Consider the following 19,368-nt stretch of genomic DNA (forward strand, 5'->3'; position numbering starts at 1 on the left):
CTTACATGGCAACTTGTACTTCTTATTCTAAATGAGTACCTTATATAAATAATTGGAGCTTGTCAGTGTGGATATGACTATAGTAGCAATGGTTGGTTGAAGGAACATTTGCTTTTGGCTTAGCTGACTCATTATTAAATGAACAGCTTGGCAAATGGTTATTAGTTGCCTGGCAAACTGTGAAGGGTTTGAGGGTTTAATCTCATAAATATCGTTGTTGTTCTACCTGCCAATTTTCTTTTTTTTTCCCTTTTGGCCATTTATTTGAGGATAATAGAAAACTGCAGTGGAGGAGTTAACTGATTGGTTGTCCCCACACTAATCCCAGTACAAATATTAGTCCAGTAGCTCCATACAAGCTACAAAGTATAATGACAGTTGGCTCCAAATGAAGAAGGCTTTTGTTACATTCTACATTGAGAATGGAATGTCATTAACAAGAGCTTTTTGTCTTTACTCAGAATATAGCTTTTATTTCAGGCTTAATTACAGTATACTATAGTATAAATTAAGTACAAGGATAAAGCTGTACTTTTCCAGATCTGTTTGGCCTTACATTTTAAATTAGGCTACACAATGCATAGATTTCATTGGGTTTTATTGAAGCAATGGATTGCTTGCTAAAACTCAGAAGAAAATCAGGGCTTCCACAATTTAATGTTAATTTTTGGAATTTGCATACTTTTAAAGCTTTAACCCGCCTTGAAATTTCAGCTGTGCTTTGCTTTTACTGAAATTTCTGTTGCATGCTACTAGTCTGTTGCTTGCCATCCTAGTGACCAGTAATATTGTGCCTTAGTCACCCAACCAGTTTTCAAGGTCACTTTCTCTGAGTTGGAAAAAACGTTTTATAAACTGTGGGGAGAGTTGGTTCCTCCTGCTTCTTCCACTAAACTTGTTTTCACTTTAGTAGTTTTACAACAGCTCTGCACTATTTAAAGAGTTGAATTGGAAGTCTTCTGCTAAGATCCCTTTAGGAATCTTTAAATTCTGTGGCTATGTGTAAGTGTTCTTTAGCTTTTTTTTTTAAAGTTTGGCGTATGCATTTAAATGTATGTACTGTTTGGATGTATGACTCAATAATTCGTTTGTGATACTTGTGTTTTGGGTTTTCTTTTTGAGATGCAATCTCACTCTGTTGCCCAGGCTGGAGCACAGTGGCATGGTTTCGGCTCACTGCAACCTCTGCCTCCTGGGTTCAAGCGATTCTCCTGTCTTAGTCTTCTGAGTAGCTGGGATTACAGGCATGTGCCACCATGCCAGGCCAATTTTTGTATTTTTAATAAAGATGGGTTTCACTGTGTTGGCCTGGCTGGTCTTGAACCCCTGACCTCAGGTGATCCTCCTGCATTGGCTTCCCAGAGTGCTGGGATTACAGACCTGAGCCACTGTGCCTGGCCACTACTTGTGTTTGGTTGTGGTGCTCTGTTAGAGGGCTCAGCCATTTTTTTTTTGCCACTAGCAGAATATTGATAAAGAATATGTGTAAGGCTTGTGTACTTGTGCCTGACAGTTCTGGAGCTTGCCTTCTGGGCTGGTGCTGTGGTCTCTGGTCTCTACCAAGCGCTCAGTTGCCCACAGCCTTCACGTTCCCCTCTGCTCACGTTTCCTCTGCAGTCAGTGTCCAGGGAGGGTAGCATCTGGGTAGAGGTCAGCAGGGAGGCTGGTCATTCCACTTTCTTTTTGTTTTTCTGGAACCAGTAAGCACAGCAGTGTCATTTGGAGCTCTTTGTAACTTAGGTAGAGCTGTCTGCCTAAGGACTGGTGCTTTTGTGGTTTTGTGCTTTGCTCCATTCATCTGAGGTCTTAGGATTTATGAGTTTGCTTATTAGCCGTTAATTTATTTTCTCATTCTTCTTTTCTTTCCTTGTTGCTCCTGTTGCAATAGAGTATAATATATTTGCATTATTTATTTCTCATTTTATGTTGATGTATTGCTTTGATCTTTCCTTACCCTTGAATCTTTGACCTTTTGGTGTGTTGATATATTTGGAGAGGGGGGAAATGGCTATGATTCTTTAGGATGTACAACTCCCAGGTCCTTTTCAAACAAAAATAAATAGAATTTACAGTATAGGCTGCCTGATTTTGCCAGGCTTTTGTGGGCGAGTTATTGGCACGTGAGATTGTGTGGAGCAAAGTTGCTGTCATCTTTTCAATTTCTAATACTGCTGTTGCTTGCACTTTTATTATTTCAGAGGGCTCACATTTTGGCAGTGTTTGGACATCCGGTATCCTAATAGTCCTTTAATTCCATGAGTGTGTATTACATACAGGTCAGTGCACTGCACCATCTCACAGACTGTGCCATGTGTTAACTGGAAACCATTGTTCTTAGGAGAAACAATGGCCACTGGGATCTTTTCTTGTGAGAGTGTTATGTCATAGATGTCACAGTTATCAACTATTTGTTGGCCATTGGGACATGTTTCTCGTTTGATGAAACTGTATTACCTTCTGACCCGCACTCCCAGCTCAGCCCCCACCGACTACCTGTCCCTGTCCTGTCCCTACTCCCTTTGCCCCAGAATAAGGTTGGATTTACACACACAGGTCCAAAGTGATGGCACACAGCAGTATGGACAACTGGGCCTGAACTCTACTTCTTTATGTGATGGGAACTGTCAGTTGAGTCTCCTGTAGGTCGTGGAGCTGGATCCAGGGTTTGCTGAAGAAGGAGTCAAGCGGTCGTCATTTCTGAAAGAAAGTGCTGATTACCGGCTTTTCTGTGAATGAGAAGAAGAAAAGAAGTGTTAGATGAGATCATTGCTGCTAAATAACTGATGATTCAAATGTTACAGATCAAATAGGCATTTGTTTACTTATTTGACAAATACTGAGTTTCTGTATTACGCTTAAGCCTATCAAAAGAATGACTTTTAGGTGTGTATATGAGAGTACAGGCTTTATGCCCACTAAAAATTCATTTTAGTTTAACAGTAATTAGATTAGAACACTCAAATCAATGTTTTTCTTGTTGTGATATGAATAGCACTTAATTAATTGAATGATTTTTTAATGTATTCTTTTGAATTTTTATGCATGTTTTGGAGTTTGGCCTTTAACTGCATTCTGATCTCTGACGGGATAATGATCTTAGTGTTTCGTTTTCTAGGAGCCGAGGATATGTTCTGGTGTGTTCTGTATTCCTTACTGTGCCAATGTAGATGCTTTGATAATTTCTGAGATTTGGTCACCCCACATTTGTTGTTAACTCCACATTTGTCATGCCCATGGTGGTGTAAATGACGAATTATAACTAGTTTAATGCTCTCTAGGAGATACTTATAATTTTAGAGTAGAACTTGTTAACATCATAATCATGAAACCCCAGTAGATGCTAGGCATTGACTCAAGTCACGGGAAAACAGAGTGGATTCCTATTTTGGGGGGAGCCCATGATGGAGTCTTTTCATTTTGGTGGAGCTTAGTGAAGGAGTCTTTTCATTTTTGTTTTGGGTTGGTGAGATTTTTGAACTAAAGGGTATTTTTCTGGACCTTTTGTCTTTATTTGCCCAGAAATGGTTTAGCAGATTAGTAGACAGTTTACTTTTCTCTAATATGTATTCCCTTGAGGGAGTTCCTGCTTTCCAAAAGGAACTTAAGATATGCTCAATGGGCCTGACCCATTGTCTTGCAGGTTAGTATATTCTGTGTGAAGACGGCCTTGAGGTTTCCTAAAAGAGCTTGGTTCTCTGGTTTGTGGTCAACCTCAAAGGCTAGGGATGCTACCCTCTGGCACTCCCGACTTCCCTTAAAATACATGACATGCGTGAAGAATTCATCTGCTTTTTCTTGAATTTCAGCTCTATCACCAGGTGACGAAATGAACTTCATAAATATAACAGTCCTTCCTTCTATTTGCCCTAACTGCACTATTTGTGATTTTCAGATTATTCTTCTTTATCCAGGGATTGTTGAACATTTTGGTTCATCACCTTATTTGACTTTATGACTTTCAGACTTTAATTGTATCCCTTTCAGTTTTTTCCTATTGTCTCAAGTTCTCATATTTCTAGCCTGCCTTTGGTACCCATTCTCAGAAAATTCAGCCTCATTTGCTCATCCCTACGTATATATCAATGTCATAAAAAATTACAGTTTAATTCTCAGGGGCAGGAGAGTCATAGGAGAAATCATGGCCCAGGGGCCAGGCAAAGCGTTTGTGTCATTAAAAAATAAAAGGGGCCAGGTGCGGTGGCTCACGCCCGTAATCCCAGCACTTGGGAGGCTGAGGTGGGTGGATCACGAGGTCAGGAATTTGAGACCAGCCTGACCAACATGGTAAAACCCCGTCTCTACTAAAAATACAAAAGAATTAGCTGGGCGTGGTGGTGCACACCTGTAGTCCTAGTTACTTGGGAGGCTGGCTGAGGCGGGAGAATTGCTTGAACCCAGGAGGCGGAGGTTGCAGTGAGCCGAGATCGTGCCACTGCACACCAGCCTGGATGACAGAGTGACACTCCGTCTCAAAAAAAAAAAAAAAAAAGTATATGGTATTAAAATGCAAGCCTGCTTTGCTAAATATAGTACTGTTTTGAGCATTTCAGGTTTCAATCATTAAGTTTTGTTCTGTCATCTGTCTCTTGCCACTTTGTTTTGTAATTATTTTCATACAATTTGTAATACTATTTTGGGCATTTCAAGTCTCACCCATTACGTTTTGTACTGTTAATCTGTCTCTTGCAACTTAGCTTTGTGATTATTTTCACATAATTTGGTGTTTATGTTTATCCAAGTATAGTCCAAATGAGGGCAGGATTGGAAATAGAACATTTTTGGATATTTTGAAAGCATAAAAACATTCTTAAGGAATTAGAGAATAAATGCTATACTGTATATGCAAAACTAACATTTTTACAGCTCTAGAGTTATATTAGCTTAGAAACATGTATAATTTGGTTGGAAAAAACAACTTTTATTTTTGGAACATCAAATTTAAAATAATATAGCTTATTCAGATACTAATTAAATATACTAATTGAATTTATTTTTAAGTGTTTTCTGCATTTGTTAGAAATAGTTCATTAAAATGTCTAATATCTCATGCTATTTTTTCAAAAAGTAAGCAAAAATTAACATTGCAAAAACACTTATGTTTTGGGGCTATGTTTTCAGTAACAGGGACCCAGCACGTACTCATTTTCAGAGTAGGAGAAAATGGGGAAAGCATGCCCAGATTGAAGATAATTTTAGATACAGGAAAAGATTGTTGCTTAGGTTGAGACAAATGCTTTAGTTCTTTCTTGTGTTACCGTTGTTCTTATTTTGGTTTGGTTATTTCCATAGTTAATAAAGCTGTTGTTGAAAAAGGAGGGCTGTGGAATCCTCAGGGGCCGGTTGGAGAGTATTAGGAGGAGTCTGTGCCACTTTTGCAGGAGGGTTGTTCCCTGGCAGAGCCCTAGATGGCACACAGTATCCAGGGTACGACAGGGGACACCACAAAAAGAAAAGGCACATTTCACCTCACGTTGTCACTGTGTGGTGGTGAAGCCAAGCACAGCAGCAGTGCGGAAAGGCGGTTTCTAGCAGTACAGTTTGGCTCACAAGAAAATTTCTTCCTGTTTCTGTCTTTTTTTTTTTTTTTTTTTAAGAGATGGGATCTTGCTATGTTGCCCAGGGTTATCTCAAACTCCTGGGCTCAAGTGATCCTTCTGCCTTGGCTTGTTGAGTCGTTGTCATTACAGGTGCATGCCACCAGGCTGGCTACAGATTTCTGTTTTTAATGACATCTTCAACTTGAATTTTTTCAGTATTTCCAGTCACAATTTTATGGTCAAAAAGTGATTGTTCATACCTGATTCTGATTCTGATTCCACTGTGTCACCCTCAGCACTTTTAGAGCTTGAAAGATATCATTATTCTTTGTTGAATAACTTTTTTAGCTAACTGTAAAAGAAAATGGCACCTTCCTATTGAGTTTTCATGTAGTATTTCAATATCACTGTTATATATTTTGCCTTCTCCCCTTGATTCATTTGAAGAAAATAACTATACATGTGGCTTCTACATTTCCAAGCAAATTTGTTTAGTTTTTTAAGACAGTTTTTGCAGAGCGCCCAATTTCGTGACATGATAACTAAGCAAGTAGGCCTTGGGCCATTCATTCTGTTCTGTAAGCAAGTAGATGTTTGCCCACTGGGATTTCTCTGCTACTTCTGAGAGATTTTCCAAACTTCCAGTTGCCCTGATACTTGACACTTTTATAACCGCTCCTCCCTAGTTTTAAAAACTTCTCTACAAACACCAATTAAGGCTATCACAAAATTTATGGTTCGCTTTTCCTGATTTCTTAAAAATATTTCCCTTTCTTCATAATATCTGGATAGTTCCCATTTGTAAACCTGCCTTCCTTTGGATTACACTTGGTTAAACTCAGATACCAAATCACATGAAAATAATTGTAAAGCTATATGGCAAAGGACATTAGTTGATTGCTTTGTAAGTGGTACAAGACAAAATGTTTGACTCTTCCTTGAATAGGTTTTTCTCTGCTGGTACTTTTCCTATAAAGGAGGCAAGAGTTTGTAGTATAGATGGTATATCATTTTTTATAATTAAAAAAATTCATGACCGGGCGTGGTGGCTCACACCTGTATTCTGAGCACTTTGGGAGGTCAAGGCAGGTGGATCTCCTGAGGTCAGGAGTTCAGGACTAGTCTGGCCAACATGGTGCAAGCCTGTCTCTATTAAAAATACAAAAATTAGTTGGGTGTGGTGGGGCACACCTGTAATTCCAGCTTCTCAGGAGACTGAGGCAGGATAATTGCTTCAACCTGGGAGGCAGAGATTGCAGTGATCTGATCTCGCCATTGCACCCGAGCTTGAGTGACAAGAGCAAAACTCTGTCTCAGTCATATTCATAAATAAATAAATAAAATTTACAATGACATTGTCATGATTGACAATTACAGTCCAGAAAAATACACTGCTCTTCTAAGGGGTTTGTTAATCCTTTTCTTCCATATCTTGGTTGACATTTGAAATCATTGAAATTTGGTTTTGGTTAAACCTGCTACTTACAGTATTTGATTATTTTTGAATATTGATTAGGTTACCTTTCATAATGCTGCTAAAAGAAGTGCATGCTGGAGAATGACTTTCTGAAAAGGGTTTTTATTTAACAAGATTACTCCTATATCATTTAAAGAATTCTTTGAATGTTTGGTGGGTATTGCATACATTTTACAGATGTATTTGGTCATCTCCTGCATGTGGAAATTGATGTTTTATTTGATAGTATTTGTACATCATATATAGACTCCTTTGTAGATTACGTTGCAGTGGGGAAATGTGCTGGGGAGCTAGATGTTTCTCTCACCATTTCACTGAAAGAAAAATACATTTCAGCACTTAGCTCACAAGTAGGGGTTCTAAGCTTTGGCTGCACATTAGAATCACCTAGGATCTTCCAAAAATGTTTATTGCCAGACTGTTTCCTGAACCAATTTACAGCAGCCTCCCTGGGGCTGGGACTCAGGCATGGGTATTTTTCAAATCACCCTGGGTGATTTCAATATACAGCCAAGGTTGCGATCCACTGCTTTAGAATAAAGTTAGAAGTATCCCAACTGCATATAATTTTGGAGTTTGAGTAGGTTTGATTTCTTAACCAAGTTGCTGAGTAGGATATTTTGCCATCATTATCAGTTAAAGAAGAATTTATTTAGGATTTATATTAGTTGTAAAATATGCAAATTTGGTTAAGTATAGATTAATATTTTGAATTCAGAATCATTTAACCTCTTCCCTTTCAGTAACAAAATCTCTTTCCTTCTAGTGTTTTATGAATCTTATGGTCTTAGGAACAAAATAAATCAGGTTTTAACTTTTTCCTGATTCTTATATCTTTAATCTTGTATTCTTTCTCTTTGTTCTGAACCCTTTACATAAGTATCTATTTAGATGCCTTATTCTGAAAGAGTTTGTGGCAGTTTACTGGGATACATGAAGTATGACAAGGTGGTATAAATTAAACACAGGGTGAAAAACATGGCTTGGGACGATGTACAATCAGGAGTGAGGCTAAAAATTCATGACCTGTTGACCTATCCATGCATTACAGCAAACTCCTTGAGCCAGCAGGGCCAATGAATGTGTCATGTGACATTTCTGTAGGAAAAAGTGAGGGCTCCTGCCATGGTCTGTCTCTGTGCCTTTGAGGCTTAGGAATTGGGACACAAGATTAGGGGACTGCTCACACGCAAAGAAGAAACTGAAACATTGAACAGACTAACTTTGCACATTTGTGTTATGTGCTAGGCATTCTGCAAGGAGTTTTATAGCTCTGATGTCCCCTACCTCACAATATTCTCATGTAGGTGGTGGTAATCTTCTTTTACAGAAAAGGAAACTGAGGCTCAAAGATGTTGGATAACCCACCTAGGTAATCAAGCCAGCAAATGGCAGAGCCAAGCTTCCAAGCCAGCTGTCACGTAGAGTGCAGCCCTTCTGTAGTAGATCCTAGAGGATCAGATTCTTGTTAATCACAGTTCCTGATTGGACTCAGTAGTATTTGTAGGAGAAATAATTTTTTTGTGTGCGTGGGGAGACCAAAGGCCATATAGCAAATGAGAACATCTCATATTCAGTTATGACAAGGTATAGTGGCTCACAGCTGTAATTTCAGCACTTTGGGAGACCAAGGCAGGAGGATTGCTTGAGCCCAGGAACTCAAGACTAGCCTGGGCAATATAGTGAGACCCCATCTCTACAAAAAAATAAAAATAAAAGTTACCTGGACGTGGTAGCATGTACCCATCACTCCTGCTACTCAGGAGGCTGAGGTATGAAGATTGCTTGTGCCAGGAAGGTCGAAGCTTCTGTGAGCTGTGATTATACCATTGCACTCCAGCCTGGACAACAGAGTGAGATTGTCCAAAAAAAGAAAATTCATTTTTTTCAATTCTGTTATTTTTTGGAGAAAGGGGAAGTTTTTTTCCTCCCAGCTCCTCATATTTCTACAGTAGGATACTTTATGTATTTTGTATTCCCCACTCCATCTAGCATGTCGTACTAATGTCTGGTTTGGCAAATTTTGCAGGGCTGGCATCACAGCAGTGTGTGGGTGTCCCTCTTTGAGATGTCTCCCGCACATGGCTTCCTGCAGAGGGGTGCCACTGTGGCTGCCACTTCAGTTCTAGCAGATGGATAGGGTATCTTCCATGCTATCCCATTTTAAGGTTGGTCTTCCCACTCTTGTGAAATTTCACTTGTGATGCATTCAGATGGAGCTGCATGAACAGCTCTGTCAGCCTCAGAGAGGTAACTACTGTGCCATATCTTGGTTTGGCACTTGATGACATGTCTGAGTCTCATTTCCTAGGCTTCCAAGGGAGCCACTGTGTTAGATTCCTTGGCTATGTTTTTGGCAATGTGTTGCCTGAATTTCAGAGTTCTGTAATTTTTTCCAACTTTGACCTCATGGGTGTTTTAGTTTGCTTGCCTTTCTTTTTAAAATCTCAATGCAGTTTTTACCCTTTTCTGTCGTTGTGAAATTCACACCACTTTAGCACAACAGTCTCTCTTATTTCCAGCTTTGCTTCTTACCCTTTTCCTCTGGTCAGACTCAGGCAGTGCTATTGGCCAGACGCTACCTCCCCTGCAACCGGGGCACTTTTGACAGTCATGTGTCCCTCCTCTCATATCTCCCAAGCTTCCTCTCTGCCTTCTTTCAAAGCTCAGTCTTCCACTTTGCCACTCAAAGTCTGGTTTTTGGACCCACAGCATTGGCATTATATGGAAGCCTGCTAGAAATGCAGATTCTCAGGCTGTACCCTAGCCCTTCTGAATGGGAATCTGCGTCTTAGCAAATTGCTGAGGTGATCTGCATGCCCATCCAAATTATGTGAGTGCCACTTTAACTCACGCTTCTGCCTTGGGTTGTGACCTAATTAAGAGAACAGGATGTTAGAACCCATTCATTCTGTAGAAAGAATTGGCTAAAAAATTTTTGTCTTTAGGCAATAGTTTTGTCATTTTTAGGGATAGGGACAAAGAAATATGTTTGGGAATAAATGTCTTTTCTTAACCATATGAATGAAGTTAGGGCATTAGGAAAACTTAATTTACCTGACAGATTGTTACCAAGGGAGCATTCAAGTAACACCCATCATTATTGTTTTGAAAAGAAATGGAGGGGGTAGTTTTGTGGAAAGATTTCTAGTTTTCAGGTTTTTACTTGCTTACACATGGAAATATTATCCTAGGGATCAGTGATAGCACCGGTCATATCCCAAGATAAAGTGACATGTTTTTCTCCCTAAGGCAAGTTTCATCATGTCCTTAAGCATTAAGGTTCTATAGTGTGGAAAGCTGCTGTGTAGTACAATGGATAGTACAGGATTTGGAGACCTGGACCCCCCCAGAAGTGAAGGGGGACAGCTCGGCTGCATGGAAGAAGAATGTGAGGTTGAGTGATCAAGCTGATGCAAAGCCACTCTTGGTCCCCTGGTTATATCTATAGGTTCTATAGGTTTTCTAAAAGGGTTTTGGGGCATGCGCAAGCACACACACACACACACACACACACACACCCCACGGTTTTCTAAAAGAGTTTTGTGCGTGCGCGCGTGCATGCGCAAGCACACACGCACACACCACGGTTTTCTAAAAGAGTTACACACACACACACATACACATATACACACACAGTTCAGAGTTTTGAAGGAATAGAATTTGCTAAGTTATATCTGTACGTTCTATAGGTTTTCTAAAAGAGTTGTACACACACACACACACACACACACACACACACATTTGGTCACTGCAGTGTTAGAGAACCTGATATTGTGGGTAGGTAGATGGCCCGATACTCTGGCCTTCTAAATGGCAAATGGCTAAAAACTGTGTTTTTCTAGACTGACTCAACCTTGCCTTCAATGTGAAAGAATTTTCTTTTGTATGACCGTTAGTTGTTTTTTGCATTTTGATAAATGATTTGAAAGTTTGGAGTTATAGAAAGGCATTCACTTGCATTTAGAGCACAGCTGCATTTAAGAGACATTATTCTCATTTCTTTGAACATTATGCATTTGTTTAAACTGGACCCTACCTAATGCTGCAGACCTTCAAAGTGGGCCATCCCCTCACTGAGCAGATGCTATTGACTTGAAATAGGAGTGGCCAGGGCAGTGCTCCGTTTCTCCTTCAGAGTGTCTTATGGCATCAGAACTTAATACCAGAAACAGATGGAAACTGGACCTCAGGTTTCAGATCTTATTCAAAGGACAAGAGTTGCTGAATTGAAAAGTGTCAGATTTAGGAAACCTGTAATCATTCAAATGGATGAGGGGAATGATGAAAGAAAAACATTGTCTATATACTGAAAAGAAAATAGAAAAATTGGTAGTTTCTAAGGAGTTTATCTTTGGTTAAAAGCACTTTATTTTTGTTGTTTTTAAATTGTTTTTGAGACAGAGTATCGCTTTGTCACTCAGGCTAGAATGCAGTGGTGCAACCTCAGTTCACTGCAACCTCCACCACCCAAGTTCAAGCAATTCTCGTTCCCCAGCTTTCTCAGTCACTGGGATTACAGGTGCACACCACCACACCAGCTAATTTTTTGTAGAGACAAGGTTTCCTCGTGTTGACCAGGCTGGTCTTGAACTCCTGACTTCAGGTGATTTGTCTGCCTTGGCCTCCCAAAGCGTTGGGATTACAGGCATGAGCCACTGCACCCAGCCAAAAGAACTTTAAATAAACATATATATTAAGGAATGTATATGTGTTACATGTTACAGAATTTTGGCCAAGTTGTCGCGTATATAGGATCTTTTTAGTAGTATGAGGATTAGGCAGTACTAAACGTGCAAGGTAACAGCCCAAATTAGGATGTTCTACTCGGGTAACTTTGAGTTAACACGAAGCTCATTATTATTGAATATATTCATAGGATGTGTAAATGCACTGTTCTTTCATCATTAGTACATAATAGCAAAAATGAGGTTTCTTTGATCATTTAGGTTATTCTTGTTCTTTTTCGATAGCACCTTGAGAGTGAGTTACACTGGTCTGGTACCCTTTGATTGAGGGTTACATTAGACTGAAGCTTTTATGGGAGCCATCCAGCAATAACTTAAAACAACAAACCAAAACCAATATGAACTTGAATATTGCAGAAAAATGTGGTTTATTAAAAGTTTCCATTTGTTTTATTTCCCAGCTTTGTTGTTGTATGTCTTTACATAAAACTTGTATTCTCTGTAGCAGCGTTTCCAAGATGTGACCCACAAAGCATTCTTTTCCTGCTTTGTTAATGTGGATTAAACTATGGCAGTTTATCCACTGCAGGACTTCTCAGAGCTTTGACAGTATTAATATTCCCTGTGACTCTTTTAGAATGAGATGTAGTATCTCAGGTTTCCCAAGCTTATTTTACTTCACCTGCCACACTCTTCCCTACCACCTCCTCTTTTTTTCCTGATGGAATATCTACTGTGGCAGATAGCTGGGAAATAATACTAAAGCATTTTCAAATGTATTTTCTCATTTGCCATCACAGCAGCCCTGAGAAACAGAGACGGTTTTGTTGCCCCCTTTTGGATGAGGGAAGAGCTAAGATCCACCACAGTTCAGGCTGGCATCAGGATGCAGGTGTCCTAGTAACTCACCCAGGCTTTTATCTCTCTGTCAAGCCTTCAGTTCAGGTATGAGGCGCTTAGTCCTATGTGGCAGGGCTCTCTGCTGGCAGAGATGGGGGTTCATCTGGGTGATATCAGTGATCTGAAGTTCCTGTGTCCTGTGGCTGGCCCACAGGGCTCTGTGGTTTCCCGTGGAGAACGTTCTAACCTGAGTTGATAATGCGAGTGAGAGAGTTGGTCCTTAGGTACCTCCTTTGAAGTAATTGGCTTAGGCAGCCCCTCAGGTAGGCTTTCAAGTAGGAAAGTTACCCAGGAACTCAACTGTGATTCACCTGTGTTTTGCTTCCCCCCTTTCACCCCATGGTACTATGTCATGTTTTGCTCTTTTTATAGAAAGAAATTCAAGCCATGAGTCAGTGCAGCCATCCCAACGTAGTGACCTATTACACCTCTTTTGTGGTCAAAGATGAACTTTGGCTGGTCATGAAATTACTAAGTGGAGGTAAGTGGATTTTGTTATTTGTTTGCTTGTTTTCTGTCCTTTTGTTGGAAGCAGCATATTGGAGAGAACTTAAGACTGGATCCTCTCTCTCCTGTGTGTGAAAGTTTGTTTGATTTCTCTTTGCCTAGAAGATAACATCCAGATTGCTTCTCATTGATCTTCAAAGCTTTTCATAATTTCGGTTAACTTCCGGGAATATTTATGTCCTCTTCTCCATGTATGAAATGCCCAACCTTTTAGGCTGAGTGGCAGCCCACTCAGTGTCTTATGTGCTCTTAAGCCTTTGCCCCTGAGCCCTACTCTTTTCTCAGCCTTTCATCTGTCCTTTCTTTTCCATGTGCTCTTTCTTTTTGATGTGCTCAGGCCTAAAAGGTCACATCCTCTCCATAGTCACCACTTATTCTTCAGAAAGGTTAGCCAGTCCTTTCTCTTTCAGTCCTTTCTATTTAGGTCCTTAACACATTGCAGTTTACTGAATTGCCTCAGTGCCATTGATTAGAATGTTCTGTGATGATGGAAATGTTCTGAAGTGCCGCTGTCTACTTTTTACTAATCCCATGTGACTCTTAAGCATCTGACAGGTAGCTAGTGTGACCGAGGGACTGAGTATTCAATTTTAACTAACTTGCATTTAAAGCATCTTGTGTGGCTACAGTATTGGACAGTGCATAGATTGTGGACTTCGTGAAGATTGTCTAATGCACTTTGAATTCATTGAACTTGGCGCCCAGTGGGTGCTCACTAAATGTGGTTTCAGTTGGACTGGGGAGAAATGGGTGCTACATATTCACCTGCAGTATTGACCAGAAGTGGCACTATCCTCATCCTATTGTTGCATTCGAAAAGGGAAAGTCACTTCCTTTCTCTAGCTTTAGATCCCTGCAGTGATGCAAGCCATTGACAATTTAATTTACAGGGTGTGTTCACATCCCTATATTTTATTTCTTTTAATCTTCTAACATCACTATCAGAGAGAGAATGATAATGATAACCGTTGCCTTCTTTGAACACTTACCCTGTGGCTAGATCCTGTCCAAGGCAATTTACCGACCTTCTCACATTTAATCTCGACAATGTCCCTGAATGGCCTGTGTCACCATCCCTGTTTTTCAGAAATTACACCAAAGCTCAAGGGAGTTTAGCAACTTGCCCAAGGTCGCACACAGATTAAATGTTGGTGCTGGAATTTGTGACTGTAAAACCTGTTGACTTAAAAATTACTATGCTGTGCTGCCAGTATTTACACCTTCATTTTACAGACGTGGGCACTGAAGCTTAGAAAGCTCAAGTAATTTCCTTGGGAGCACCCAGCATACCCACATCTCTAATGTGTTCTCTTCCGAGGGCTTCATTCCCTGTGTATCTTTCTGAGACATGAAGTGTAGTTTAGGATCAGAGGAGAACATTTTGCTGTGCCTGGACAACCCAAAACTAGCATAGCAGAATTTATATGATAGAGCCCATTTTAATCTGCAGATATTGAGGGGGGTGTCTTATTTTTTTCCTTTTTTTTTTTTTCTTTAAAAGAAACTCTCTTGTATCAAGCAGAAGCCCAAAAATGAGATGCCGAAGGCACTGTAATTGGCTTGGGTTGGCTTGTGTGGGTCTCGGCAGGGAGCCCTGGAGAGCTTAGTTCTGTTCTCTTCTGTTCTCAGTCTTCCTCAGTCTTACTAGTCATTGTTTCCTTGAGTGCCTCCTTCAGTTTTTAATTACAAAGAAAAAAAAAGGAAAAGAGAAAGGAAGTCTGCCAGAGCTGGACTGCAGTCAGTTGAGTGCTGGAACTGCCCCTTCATTCAGCAGAGGGATTTGTGCTTTGCCAACAAGATGATCTTGAGCCATTCACTTTTTGTGGGGTTCCACAACTCTGAGGAATTGAGAAGTTCTGGTGACTCGAGACCCTGATTAGTCCCAAGTGCTCTGCTCAGGCTAAAGAGTTTACCTTTACTTTTATGAAGCTGAGAAAATCTTCTGTTTTCTGAGGAGGATCTGACAGAACATTTCATTGTTTTTTTTTTTTTTAAGAGTCCAATTTAGCCTCTCTGGGCTTTAGGTAAGAACAGCTTTTAAACAGGTTTCTGCAGGTAAGGACGTGGGCAGACGTGGACTCTTGTTCATTTTTCTTTCAGCAGAGCAGAAATGCATGCATGCCTGGTATGGTTTATCCTTATACAATAAAAAGAAAATGTTTTTGGAATTATCATTTTTTAAATAACACAAAAATCTTAAGAGTCAACAAACAGAATTTTTTTTTCCTCTGGGGAAAGATATGCCTTTGTTTTCTTCTATTTCATTACATTGAATCTCTTAATGAGGGGCAGGCAGCTGTATCTGATGGGGAAGCTCAATCCTCTTAGTTAATTATAAAGAGCCTAGAGCCAAATTCAGGTCCTGAGGTAAGCCATTTGTTAACTCTTCAGAAATGTTGAACCCCCACATAATTCTGGCTTTTAAACTGACCCAGGGATTTGGAATACTAATTAATATGTGTTGAAACATGAATTCACAGTGTCAAGGGTACTAATCTGTATATGGTAACAAAGTGCTAGGTATTTGTTTCTTTACTGTAAGTGTTAGTGCCTCAAATATCAGGTAACTGTATTAAAGATCAGCCGGGTGCAGTGGCTTATGCCTATAAGCCCAGCACTTTGGGAGGCCAAGGTGGGCAGATCACTTAAGCCCTGGAGTTCATGACCAGTGTGGACAGCATGGTGAAGCCCCATCTCTACAAAAAATACAAAAATTAGCCAGACGTGGTGGCATGTACCTGTAGTCTCAGCTACTTGAGAAACTGAGGTAGGAGGATCACTTGATCCTGGGAAGTCGAGGCTGCAGTGAGCTGTGATTGCACCATTGCACTCCAGCTTGCATGACAGAGGCAGCCTCTGTCTCAAATAAAAAAAGAAAAAGGAAAGAAAATAAGGATCATGTAGTGTCATAGGAAGGAATCTTCTGGTTATAAGCACATGTCTAGAAACAGCATACTTCTTTCCCCCTTGCAATTGTGATTTAGATGCTGAAAGAGTATGGTTTTTCCTCTCGGCGGTTCACTTCTGCCTTTTCTCCTGGCCTCATACTCCTTTGTTTGTCAGTTCAGACTGAACTGCTTTAGAGGGTTGCTCTTAGGAATTTTTGCAAGAAATACTGTACCCACTATTTCGAGGGAAAAGGGACAACCATGGAATGGCCATGAACAACCTTCTGGTTCCTGACCCAGAATCCTTGTTAAATTCACACTGACAGTGCTCGTGCAAACTTGGATTTAGTGTTTTTGGTCATGGGGCTGCCATTCAATTGTTTGTCTGCCTTGGGAATATTTGTATTAAATAAAGCCCATATTTTGATGTTTCCATTAAATTTTTTACCATAGTGGAGTCTGGTTCTGAAGAGGTGTTGAAGGTGCTTATGTTTTAATTCTTCTGTTTGTCTACTTAGGTTCAATGTTGGATATCATAAAATACATTGTCAACCGAGGAGAACACAAGAACGGAGTCCTGGAAGAGGCAATAATAGCAACAATTCTTAAAGAGGTTTTGGAAGGCTTAGACTATCTACACAGAAACGGTCAGATTCACAGGTATGACCTCTGCACAGATGTTTAAATTCAGCTCTTCTTATCTTCAGCCCTAGTTTGTAAAGAATGTTAAGGAAACGTATGTTGCAGGCAGGTGCTGACATTAACTTAGGCTAAATAGATGGGGAAAAGGTACTTAAGAAAGAAACAAGAGAATACATTTTGATGAATTATATTGGTATCCTTGGGATTGCTTCAGTTGCTTTCCCTGAAATAAGAGTAGAATATAAAAAGGACTACATGGACTCATTTACAAAAATCGGTTATGATAACTACTCTTGAATTATACTAGTTGAACTGGATAGCATTTCTACCTTTCTAATACAAGCAATACTGTCCAAACATTGTAATATGTGAATTATTTTTGATGTGGTGGTAAGAAGGAAGAAGGAGGCAGTCTTCTTCTGTGACATAAAATGCCAGTTCTTCATATAGTCAAATCACATAGAATGAGTGCTTGATGTTTCACGAGTTAGTGATACTTGGGCTGTTAGGAATTATTGCAAGTAAAGAGCCATTTACCAGTAATGCTAATAATGTAATTCTCCTACCCTGAAATTTATATTTAATTATTTCTACTATATTTTTCTTCTTCTTCTTCTTTTTTTTTTTTTTAAAGATGAAGTCTTGCTCTGTCGCACAGGCTGCAATACAATGGTATGATCTTGGCTTGCTGCAACCTTTGCCTCCTGGGTTCAAGCGATTCTCCTGCCTCAGCCTCCCTAGTAGCTGGGATTACAGGCGCCCACCACCACGCCTGGCTAATTTTCATATTTTTAGTAGAGATGGGATTTCGCCAAGTTGGCCAGGCTGGACTGGAACTCTTGACCCCAGGTGATCTGCCGGCCTTGGCCACCCAAAGTGTTGGGATTACAGGTGTGAGCCATCATGCCTGGCCTGTATTTTTCATTAATTAGAAAAAAATTACTTTAGAAATTGAAATTATAAATTGCAAATTGTCATTTTTCAAAGTATTAAGATTGTACAGGTTTTATATAGTGAAGAAATATATATAGCCTTATAATTAGTATTTATAATCCATCTCTCGCCAGGGGAGAGAAGTTCATTTTTCAGAAAGAGAATTAACTTGAAACTGTACTCCAGACAAATTTAAGTGAAAGTAGAGGAGCTTTACATAGACTGGGCTGTAATAGTTGGTAGAATGACAGTAGTGTGAGTTTATGGGCAGTCTCTAACTCTGAAGCATAAAATAGAGTCTGCTTACTGATGATGTATATATTTGGATAATTATTTCATATAAAATATTTCTTTCTAAAATCCTTACTCTCCCCAGGAGTAAACTAAAATGACAGGTGTATTCTTATACCTTTTTTTGAGCAGAGTTTCACTCTTATTACCCAGGCTGTAGTGCAATGGTATGGTCTTGGCTCACTGCAGCCTCCGCCTCCTGGGCTCAAGTGATTATCCTGCCTCAGCCTTTCAAGTAGCTGGGATTACAGGCACCCACCACCATGCCCAATTAATTTTTGTATTTTTAGTAGAGACAGGGTTTCACCATGTTACCCAGTTAGGTCTCCCAACTCCTGACCTCAGGTACTTTGCCCTCCTCGGCCTCCCAAAGTGCTGGGATTACAGGAGTGAGCCACCGTGCCCAGCCTATATGTATAACTTTTAAAATCTGTGATATAATCTTAATATCTAGAAAATGATTGTGTCAAAGAGCTACATTGTATGATATGTTTTAAAATCTTCCTGAGTGAATCAATACACGATAAAGTCTGTACCCCACAATTTATTTTCTAATTTTTTTAATAGGGATCTGAAAGCTGGTAATATTCTTCTGGGTGAAGATGGTTCGGTGCAAATAGCAGGTAAAGCTGATAAATAGAAAAATTCTTTCTTGTTTACAGGAGTGTTACAGTTTCAAGGAATGTAGAATCATTCCTGAGAAATGAATAAATGCATGTAATCTCTTTTAAGAATGCATCTGGGCTGCCCGGTTTTACATGACATGTATTCACAGAATGTTTGGGTCTGAAGGACAACATGTTTTCCTTATCGTTTTGATAAATCATTAGATCATCCTATAAAAAATGCAATTTTAGTACATAGCCTTTTAATAAAGTACAATTTTACTTTCAATTTTATTATGTTTCTACCTTTCACATTGTACAATGGTAATACATAACTTCAAGAAATGCACTTTTGAAAAATTTTTTTGATAGGTTTGAAATTTTAAAACATTATATACATCAATGAAAAATTAATGTGTTTCTTGAGAGCTACCTGAAAGAATTGTAAACTTTAAAAATCTGGGCCTTATTTTGTTCTTAAATCTGACTCAACATGGCTATTCTTGACCAAGCTGGCAGGCTGGGGACACAATGAATGTCTGTTGCATGAACACGCAATTGTCAGCTGAGCACTTTCTGTGCTCGAAGCCTCTTATTTTGTTATTGGCCGTAGAGTAACCTTAAAGGCCTGGGATAAGATGTTCTTATTAACTCTTGCTTTACCCATGTCCTTAAAAGTCTGTCTCAGCAATCCTTTTAGCTTTCATGGTTTCTTAGGGGGGTGCTTTTGGCATTTTTGGCTAGACAGTCCTTCCCTGTACTACACTGACCTGTCATTGCAGAGAAGAGTAAGATGAGCTCACCTGGACCCATCACCTGGTTTCAATAATTATCAGACTTTGGCAATTCTTGATTCATCTCCCACCTCCCTGCTACTCTGGTGCCTCTCCTCATGGTCGA

General features: G+C 39.7%; 1 protein-coding gene across 4 annotated transcripts in view; it reads left to right on the forward strand.

Moving 5' to 3' along the window:
- STK39 (serine/threonine kinase 39) overlaps positions 1-19,368 on the forward strand; it is a 316,648-nt gene that overhangs the window by 65,356 nt on the left and 231,924 nt on the right. For 3 of the 4 annotated variants that reach the window (XM_035304624.3, XM_008998770.5, XM_035304623.3), the window contains exons 3-5: positions 12,975-13,083; positions 16,516-16,657; positions 18,431-18,486. In XM_035304624.3, coding sequence (XP_035160515.1) covers positions 12,975-13,083; positions 16,516-16,657; positions 18,431-18,486 — 307 coding nt within the window. Of the gene's footprint in view, positions 1-12,502; positions 12,648-12,974; positions 13,084-16,515; positions 16,658-18,430; positions 18,487-19,368 lie in introns of all 4 variants that reach the window. The other variant, XM_035304622.3, reaches the window with a different exon arrangement.

The sequence above is a fragment of the Callithrix jacchus genome, chromosome 6, assembly GCF_049354715.1.
Source record: "Callithrix jacchus isolate 240 chromosome 6, calJac240_pri, whole genome shotgun sequence".
NCBI classification, from domain to species: Eukaryota; Metazoa; Chordata; class Mammalia; order Primates; family Cebidae; genus Callithrix; species Callithrix jacchus.